This window comes from Falco cherrug, chromosome 10 (assembly GCF_023634085.1).
Source record: "Falco cherrug isolate bFalChe1 chromosome 10, bFalChe1.pri, whole genome shotgun sequence".
NCBI classification, from domain to species: domain Eukaryota; kingdom Metazoa; phylum Chordata; class Aves; order Falconiformes; family Falconidae; genus Falco; species Falco cherrug.
The window spans coordinates 5,724,494-5,734,488 of NC_073706.1; the positions used below are offsets into that span (position 1 = coordinate 5,724,494).

The 9,995-nt window shown below is 49.9% G+C and overlaps 1 protein-coding gene across 2 annotated transcripts; it reads right to left on the bottom strand.

Moving 5' to 3' along the window:
* Positions 1 to 980: 980 nt before the first annotated feature.
* BLCAP (BLCAP apoptosis inducing factor) lies at positions 981 to 9,476 on the bottom strand. Of its 2 annotated transcripts, none has more exons than XM_055722148.1 (2): positions 9,232 to 9,476; positions 981 to 2,650 (listed from the first exon to the last, which is right to left on the bottom strand). In XM_055722148.1, the coding sequence occupies exon 2, from the start codon at positions 2,560 to 2,562 to the stop codon at positions 2,299 to 2,301; it is 264 nt and encodes an 87-aa protein (XP_055578123.1). In that variant the 5' UTR covers positions 2,563 to 2,650; positions 9,232 to 9,476; the 3' UTR covers positions 981 to 2,298. The 2 variants fall into 2 exon arrangements, with proteins under 2 accessions (XP_055578123.1, XP_055578124.1); XM_055722149.1 differs by lacking the exon at positions 9,232 to 9,476 and adding an exon at positions 7,912 to 8,903.
* Between the last annotated feature and the right edge of the window lie 519 nt (positions 9,477 to 9,995).

Sequence of the window (9,995 nt, forward strand, 5' to 3'; positions counted from 1 at the left end):
AAAGGACTGTCTGGCTTGGTGGCTAGGATTTATTTAAATTGCTATAAAGTGCAACTTGGCTAGTTAGCAATTGAAAGAAGTGACTGTGTTAGCTTCAATTAAATTTAAAAGTTGCTCAGCGTGCAGACAAGTCTCGCTATAGCTTGCAAATGGGATGCCCTTCCCTCTCCTTTCTATCTGTGCTGTAGCTGATATGACAGCTACTGGGATTTCCCCAGGCATGACAGGTGACAGAGCTGTCACATCTATTCTTAGTGACGTGGCAAACACTTTTCTTAAACATGTAAACACTAATACGCCCTGAACCCTCTCCAACTTGGACTCGGGCTTCAGTGGCGCAAGGGTAGAGGAAGCCCGTTTCAGCTCTGGCAGCACAGCTCCCAGCCCTTTAACCCTCCCAGATGCTTCCTGGGTGCTGCAGTGTCCGATAGTCCTGTGTCCGGCTGCAGCATGTGCCCCCTTCTTCCCCCCCAGTACTACGTGGGGTCATGGCCGGAGCTGGGGACATCTCCCCTGCATGGCTCTGGCAGCCTGGTCTCTGCCCACAGCAGGACAGGTCAGGAAGACACGGTGTCGTGGGACGGGCTTACACTGCGTAGGTGCCCATCAGATAACACCCTGCCAGCACTGGGGATTAGCAGCTTTCAGGGCACAGCTCTGTGGTTTAGTTTCATAAGCAGGAAGGAAAGGGGGAATCTGTCACGAAACTGCAGAGATACACGTAACGCAGGAGGTCACTTCTGGTTGCAAGATGAGCCTGGTTAGGAATCACCAGTATGGTTCTCAGTCTGCCCACGGTCAGGTTGAACCGTTAAGAAGAGTCAGTACTGGGAGCTATGGGGCGAACAGGCTCTGTCTCTTGCTGGAGACTTTCCGGGGTTACTGTGCTGGGAACAGAACAATACAGAGACACATGATCGCTGGGCTAAGGCATCTGCAATGAGCAGTCAATGCATCATGCTGGGCAGGAGGCCATAGACCAAAGTTTATAAAGCTTTATTAAACATTTTGAACAGCTGTGCAATGAACAAACAATACTCTGGAAGTTTCACAACCTCATAGCTTGAACTTCCTCAGGACAGCAACAGCCACTTCTGCTGCTCTCCCCTATGAGACTGAAGTAAAGACAAAGAGATGGCAAAGGGGAGGGAAACCTTTAAAGTTCAGAGACAGTATTTTGTGTTAACCTCTAAGGCTTCTCAAACCTCTGTCCCAGGCTGGACGCCCCAGGAGCCACGGCTGTAGAGTGATGCACGCAGGGTGGAGCTCTGCACAGCTGTGGCTGTGGGACTAACCCACCACCCCCCAGGTTTCTTGACATCCTACTGCCAGGGCAGGTGGAGGCACCGGGCACTCCTCCAGCCTCTTCCCTTCCAGTCAGTAGCACCAGCACCTTCTGTCACCCCTGGCCTGAAAATGCTATCACTGAAAATGGCTGAAGCATTTAATGCTTCAAGCCATGCCTCCACCTCCGGATCCTCTCCTGCCCACGCCTGGCCTTTTGGGCTAGCATCAGTTTTATAGGGTGAGGTTCACAGTGGCTTTCAACACCCCACATCTCACAGCATACCCAACAGTCCTCGGTAAACCCTGGAAATCTAGGAGGAGGGGAAGAGACAGTCTCCACAACCTGTGAGGCTTTATAAAAGCAGCAGCATAACTGAGGCTTTCAGGCTATGATCTCGGAGCATAAGTAGTTCAGAAAGCACTTCGGCAGTGCGCGCATCTCTTTGGCAGGCTGAGCAGGAGGAGATGACTCAACTGCCTCTGGCTCCAGCAGCTTTTGGCCAAGTGCATCTGTGAGCTGTTGAGCTTGCCCTTGATCAGCAAGGCAGGAAGGCTGGCTCCCCGCAAAGAGAAAGACGGAGAGAATCTTGTAGCTACTCGAGCAGGATCAGTGGGCTGAGAGCCCTGAGTTAGACCACCATGGCCTAATGCAGACAAGTGAGTGACACACAACTCCACCACCGTGCAACAGCTGGGCAGAGGCCAGCAGCTCGGGCCTCCACCAGTTCTCAGTTAGGAGGGCTGGTGTCTGATCCTGGTGATACAGGAAGGAAAAAAAAAAAAAATTCTGCTTCTAAAAAAGCAGGTGGCGCTGCCAGAGTTCACACAGTAAACAAGTCGAGTTTCACAGGCAGAGTGGGAGGAATTTGCCACTCCAATCCACACATAGTTACAGGAAACAGGCTGTTTTTACTCCAGTCACATGCCTAACACCCCCTCCCTCCTCCCTAGCCCTACCCCCTTTTTAAAAGCAAAACAAGAGCCCTCAGCCGACTGGAAGATTATCTTTTTCTAGGTGCCCACTATGCTGGGATCATGAGCCGATTCTGGCAGCTGGGATCCTGTGCAGTGATACAAGAAGCAGTTCCCCCAGCAGCTGTAGCAGATGAGGAATAGAGCTGCCAGGAAGACCAAGGCACAAATCGTGCAAGGTTTCCGTTCCAAGAGGAAACTGAGCAGGTAGAAGCCCATGAACATCGAGTGACTGAACCACAATGCTGGGTTGAGGGGCTTGGGTATGAGCAGGACAGGTAACAACCACTGCAGGCAGTACATTGTGGCTGGCTGGCTGGGGCCTTGCGGCAGCAGCAACCAGATGTGCTCCAAAACAGTGTCCAGCAACTCCTCTGGCAGGCAGGCTGTTCTGTAGGGAGGGGTAAAAAGTGAGACCATCAGAGAAACACAGCAAAAAAATCAACATCCTTCTTATACAGCTTCATTTGCTCCCAAGAATCATATGCTGATGCTTGAACTCCCAGTACTAAATCCTGGCGTGTCTCACTGCTGGTGGAAAGTTTCCTGCTTTCTCTGCTTCTCAGCTGAAGACACAATTATCTACTGCTAGTGTAGAAGCGTATCACTTGTGCACTCCCCACCTCAGCCTTTTACCCAGGCTAGGACCTATGAGACCCTTTTCCTCAGCATAGTTCAGGAACAGAAATGGAGAGGGGGAAATGGAAAGGAAAACAAGCTGCCACAGCCCTCCCCACACACCCATCTATCCAAACCGTCCATAAACTTCAGTGATGATATAGAGGAATGCAACTGAGGGGTAAACTGCTAGGCGCTACAAGGAAGGGTTAAGGAAGCATTAATGTAAAAAATGTCTAGGAAGCGTTAAGCACGCAGACTGCTTCCTCCCTGGACACAGATCCATTATAAAGTCTTCTACCAGGACAGCATGACATTCAAGCTGTACATGTAGCTACCCAGGAAAGCCCTGACAGTGTCCAGGCTGCAAAACAAAGGGGAGGACAGTCCCTGCTTAAGGGATTTATAATCCTTGCCAATCAGCTAAAGTTGGAGAAGACAAAGTATGTGAATAGATCAGAGAGGGGACAGTCTCAAAACGGCAATTTTCCTAAGTGCTGTAAACACAGGATTTCCTCATTTGGATTATTATAAAACCCTGTGGAAAATAGTGAGCTTTAAGGGCTCTAAGCAGCAATGGCAGCACACTACATGTCCAGAAAACATGCTTCTACTTTTAGCAACCACATCAACTACACTAAGCATGTAGGGTTTTTTAAGTTCTAAGCAGTACAAACATCTTCAAGAACTTCAGATGGCTTTAAAAGTAATAAATGCCTTACAGGTGTTTTTACAGAGCCAGAACTGTTGGATGGGGACAGCTGAGTAGAGTTCAGCAGTCTGGGACTGGGGTAGCAGGTCAGGCTAGAAGACACCAGTATTGCTGGGAGGGAATAACTGCAAGTTTTCCTTCAGTTCATGCAACAGGGAAACCATCAGAGGAGAGTACTCCTAGCTCGCTGCCCCAAAAAGGCAAAACCATGCAGGGGAGTGCTGGAAAAGGGAAGAGTTTGGGAAGCGCGCGGTTCCCTGCCATCCTGCAGGACATCATGATGATATGCAGCAACACTGAACGAAGCAGCTGCCAGCCAGGGCACAGAAAGACAGGCAGGAGGACAGCTCCAGCCTTGCAGAGTGCCACAGCCTCACCCCCACTAAGCAGACCCTGGTCAGTACAGCTTCTCGCAGCAATCCTTTTATCTGAAAATACTCAACTGAGCAGTGCTCTGTCAGAAGGAAGAAGGCCTGGGCCCAGCCTGCTAGGGATTACAAATGGGGGGTGGGAAGGTTAGTAGGATGAAGGAGTGAGAAGGTAAACAAACAGCACATTCCACTGGCTCCTGTTGGCAGGAGAAGGGATTTCCTGGAGAATGGAGAGAGAATGAGGGATTGCACAGAAAAGCCAAGAGAAAACCACGCGCAGTTCTCTTCCAAAAAAACACTAAGGTCAGACTTGTCTTACAGCTCTGCAAGCTCGCAGGTACCACCCTGCTCCGTTGTCAGGAACGGGAAGCACGCTGCCATCCACTTTGCATGTTCTTAGCAGCAGGATCTAATTTAATGTTAGCAAGAGAGAATGCAGGCCAAAATCTCCACCAGGGCAAACAGAAAAGAGTATTTTGGGGAAAGTATATTGTGCTGTCACTCCTGCAAGAAAGTGTTCTCCAGCAGAGAGAGGGCAGCTGGGGTTCAGTTAGTAAAACTAAGCTGCAGTTAGGCAACCGAAGAGTAAGGAAGAAGTTATTTTACATTGCAGTATGGATAAATTAAAGTCAAAGGAATAAAACTCCCAACATTAGTCCTGTTTTATGCGGGTCAGTTGTACCTTTAAGGGCAAGTCTAGTCCCAAGCCTATTCCCCCATCTATAAACTGGCAATAAGGATTATTTATTTCATAAAAAAACATGATGTCTGCTAGCCTTTGTGAACCACGTAGATGTTTCTGGAGTAAAAGTACTGCTGAAGCATTAGGTAACTTTTTTCCAAGGGGAAGAACGGAGGGAAAAGGTTTAACAACAAATACTTGATCAGAAAGGTAATTAAACCCCACCACCCAACTTTTTAGTTCAGACTGCACTGAATACAACAAAGCTGTACCAAATCAATGCTCTGCAACTGCCTTAATCCTCCTGAAATGTTCCTTCCTTGAAGTTTCTTACAGTCTTTCTTTCTGAAGTGCTCCAAACATTGAGCAGTACAAATCACTGCATAAATATCACATCATACTTTCACGAGATCCAGCCCTGAAGTCACATCAGCTGGACTTCTGTAACTGGACATGTGTGGCCCGTTCTTGAAGCTTTAGTTTAAGGTGCCTACAGGCAATTGCTTTGGGCTTTCTGTCTCTATAATAAAAAAATGGATAAAAGCCAACCTAAGACAGTGTGTCTGTTAGAAGAGCACAAGGCTGGAACAAAGCTCTAAAATCTTCCAGGACTAATGTCATAAATCTCTCAGCTTTCATATGGCCACGTGTTGCTATTGAACCTTTAGCCTCTGAACTTTACAACTGACTACAGTTCCAGTATAATCATACTATGTGACACAGCTGCATTCCACTCCATTGTCTGGCCTCCTCACCACAGCAAAGACTTAAGCGATAATGCTCTAAAGAGCAAGTTGATTCTAAGCATGTAAGTGTTGCCTAAACACTTCCTACAAAAATAAATTCATCTTAGAACAAGTTACCCACTTGTAAATCACTGTTATTTCCTGCAAGAGCCAGTGGCTTGTAGCAATCAATGCAACTACTCCGCAGAATAAAGAATGACTTAACAGCAGTTATTTTTACTAACGAAGTTTCACTGTCAGTGCCCTTCAATCTGCAAACCTCTTGGACTTCTAACAAATGCAGTCATTAGAACAGTTAGTCTTGTATCTCTAGTCAGTTTGCTTCAATCTTCTTGCACCCCTTTGCAATCCACCAGTTAAAGGCTCAAGACCCTTTGCTGTATCCCACAGCTGATCCTACAAAGGTACCTCTACTTACTAGAGACTTCTGCAGCTCTGTCTTCCTCAAGGGACTTTCCACTAGTGCTACTAGTTACACACTGTCCTAGCTCTTCACCAGAGATTCCTTTATACAGCTGGCAATGAGACAAAGTTCTCTTTCCATGCTACTGACCAAAGAGAAACAACATCTCCTGCTACCACCAGCTCTTTAGTGAGTTGGGAACTGTAACTCTCCTTGGTGCCCAGGATGGGCAGTCCCATCTCAAAGGCATACCAATATTCAGTTTTGCCTAGATTCTCAAACAAGATGAAACTTGCAAATGAAAAATTCCTACCTTGTTGTCTTTGTCCCCTCCTGATGATCCAAGCTAAAGATTACCATCTCCCAGAGCAAATAATAACCTGTCACCCAACAGTAATTCTACCACCTCTCTGTTTCACAACCACATCCTGCTTTTCCTCAACCAGTTGCTCTTGTTCTCCCCTGCCTGACTCATCCCTCCTTAGCCAGCCTGGTGTCCTGCTCTCCTCAAGACTGCTCTCGTGCTCCTGCTCAAGTCATCTGACCTGGCACCCACTCTTGTTTAGCAGATGGCTCCTTTTCATCGCACCGCCAGTGCCTCCTCTCGCTCCTCCACGGCTCTGAGAGCCACTTGAACTTGTTTCAGATTCCTCAGCAGCAGAGAGCAGGTGATGCTCCTGCTGCTCTGCCCACAGTCAGCCCTCGGTGGCTCCACTGATCTCCATGTGCTGCCAGAGCCTCCTGCAGGGAGAGGAACAGCCTGGGGAGGTTCCCTGCACACCTCACCAGTAAGCAAACACAAAATACTTTTCCACATGCTTATTAACCAGCTTACAATCATGCTCGCATCCCTTCTTTCTGTCATCTTCCCTCCCAAGACCATTCCAAACCAGCTCCTACTGGCACATGTTTGTGGGGAGGATTTTCAAATTCCAGTGCGAGGGTAGCTGCACGCCTTTCCCAGCCAGAAACAAAACTTGAGTTACAAGTCAAAAGCGAGTAGCACAGCACAAGTCTATAGTACTTTGCAATGGATCAGTCACACTTTAGAATAAATCCATCTGAGGAGCTAGCAAGCTGTTCCTTAGCATTCTACAAGCTAATTCAGCAATTAAGAGGCCAAGAGGTGCTCCTGTACCATAGATTTTATACATCAGTATGCCAACACCAAGTCTGTACCTTTCTCAAGAATGTCTTAATTCCTTAACAGTCCATTTACCCTGACAGGGGAGAATAATCAGCCGGCTTTCACTAAGCACTTAAAAGGTAAGCTTGTTCAGACCTTACTAAAGCAGCTATTAAAACAGCACTGTCTGCAAGGAACTTCCCCAGCTGATGCTACAGAAATAGTCACCCAGGCTGGCAGCTGAAAGGTCTGCAATAAAAGACCAAGCAACATTTTTATTGAGGGCAGGGTGGTGGTGGCACCAATCTTCCCCTTTCCCAGAAGCCAGAGTTTCTGCCTGGGAATGAAAAGCTGCATTGTCTAAATAAAAATCACTCCAGTTATATAAACTTAAGAGGGACTTGCACTGAGCTTCTTACCTACAAGGCTCACCTGTAGCACAGTTTGCTTAAAATTGTTTAAATCAAAAACCCTGTCGCAGCAAGGTAACTTGAACTGATGTGTGTAGGCAGTCCTTCATGCTGCCAGCTTGTGTTCAAAACCAACTCTCAAATACCAGGTAGCACCCAAAACAGCTGCTAAACAATACACAATATCCAAAGCATTGCTGGGGGGCAGGGGAAAGGGTGAAAGAGACAACAAGTAATGAGTTTGAGGAGTTCAGTTAAAAAAAAGCAACAGGAAACCAGTTTTCTAGATGCCAACCCTCTCTCCCCAAAATGCCAAGAACCGTAACTGTTCAAACTTTTATGACCCATTTGCAGTATCAGGTATTTAACTTCTTCAGGATTTTTTCTGGCCTTGCTGCTATTTTTTCAAGTTTTTAAAGCCTTATATGCTGCTATGACTCAGCTGGAAAAAGTGAGTCTTCAATTTTTGGCAAAGGCCTTATCCCAGCCTTTGATAAGTTCATGCCTTGAACACTTGATGTAGACTAAGAAATGGTGCAACACAATTGCAAAGTTTCCAAAATAGCAGCAAATCCTTGACTAACCAAGCCTCGGGGTTATGAAGTGTTCAGATTTCTCAAGCTAGAGACATGCCACGGCAACCCATTTCATGAAGAGCAGAAGCTCTCTGTTGAGCCACTCCACTGCTGCTCTCCGAGCTTCATTACTGTTTGGAAGATTGATTAGCCAGTCTCCACAGGTAGTCCAGAGTCCACTCCCTTTGGACCGAAGCACACTCAGCACCAGGGTGAGCAAAGCCTGCGAGTGGGAAGGCAGCAGTGTGATCCCTGTTTCTCTGCACAGTAAATCACAGCAGAACCGTAAGTCAGCCAGCTCTGTGGTTATAAGAGATGTCAACATTGACAGCTGTCATCTGAAGTACTGCCACTTTCATTTGCGCTAACCTGTTAATTCTCCGTGATCCTCACTCCTGCCCTCTGCCTTTGTTTAGCTGCTGAATATCATGAATTCCAGGTCCATTCCAAGGCCCCAGAAAAACACAAGTTATTTTTAGTTTTAATCTGGATCTCTTTTCTACTTTTTGTGCCTTCAACAGGCTTCAGAAGTCTGAATACAGCCTGATAAAGGCCAGTTTTCTGTGTCTCCAGTAAAGAGAGGCAAAAACGCAGTACTGGCAACATGTTCTAGGTAGTTATGATGCATAGCTTGGAAAGGCAAAAGTTACTCTGCTACGACAGCATTTACAAGATCACTGTAATGTTTCAGTACGGGGTAATGAAGCATAGTAGAGTTCAGAGAGCTGTGGGCTGCGTTCAACAGCTTCGTTTTTAAATCTTCTCTTGAACTTCTGTGTTTGGGATGGAATCAGCAGCGTTTATACAACAGAACAGCTTGCAAATTTGCCTTGTCGTCACCAGCCCGAAGCATCCGCGGGGTTGCAGGGAGGGCGCCCGGCCGGGCAGAGCAGCGCTGCGGAGGGCCGTGCGCTCTGCCAGACAAAAGGATGTCGCAGGGTCGCCTTGCCCTGGGGGGACACGGGCCTGCCTCCGCTGTGGGAAGGTGCCACAGCGAGCTACGGGATGGTCCTGCTGAGGCCAGAGGTACGGGGCGGGGGGGGGGGGCATGCAGTGCCGTCCTGAAATGCCACGTCGGGTCGCCAAGACCCTCGGCTGCCCTCGGGAGCCTGAAACCGCATCTCCGCAGCAGCGGCTGCCCCGCCGCCCCCGCGCCGGGCCCCGCCGGGCCCCAGCGGCCACGGCCGCCCGCGGCAGGCCTGCGCTGGCAGCCGGGCCGCTTCCAGCGGGCTCCTCTCCCCCCGCCGCCGGCCCGGGGGCAGGCTGGGCCCCGGCGGCACCCCCCGCCCCGGGCACCCCCCCGCCCCGCCCGCTGCCCCCCGTACTCACGGCGCGGTGCCGCCGCCTCACGCCGCCGTGCCGGGCCCGCGCCGCACCCTGAGGAGGGAAGGGAGAGGCCGCGCCGCCCGGGGGACGTCCCCCGCCCGCCCCGGCAGGGCGCCGCCGTCCCACCGGGGCCCCGCCCGCCTGTCCCGGGGCCCGGCCCGGCCCCGCCGCGCAGCAGCTCCGGCGGCGGCCGGCGGTGGGGGCGCCGCTCCGGCAGGCAGCGCCGAGGGCAGCCCGGCGCGACGGGCACTGCGCATGCGCGGGGGGCGGGGGGCAGCGCGGCGCGCGCGGCCTCGCGTGGTGGAGCGTGAGCGGTCCCTTGCTTCTTCAAAATGCAGACGTATTTACATATATATGTATAGGTATATATATATATAATTATTTTTTTTACGTAAAGTACCGTTTGTACGCTTCTTTGCACCCCGTGGCACGCTCCTCGCCGGCCTGCCTTGCGCGGGGTTTGCATGCACATGGCGGGGTTTGTGCTGTGCATGCTCGCACCGTGCTTATGGCGCGCCGTTCACTCAGATTTTCGCATGCTCTTTGCATGCTGTTTGCCTGCTCGCTTGTACAGCGAAGGGCACTGCGTTTTCGCAAGCAACTTTCATGATTCCGTGGAGGGCAGGCTGTGTTTTGTATGCTTGCTTACATGTGGTTGTATGCTGTTTGCAGGCTTTGCTTTGCATGCAGTTGGCATGTGTCCTTGCACACCATTGCATGCTGTTCGTGTGCTCGCAGAGCTGGCACTGTGTGGCATGCCAAGTCCA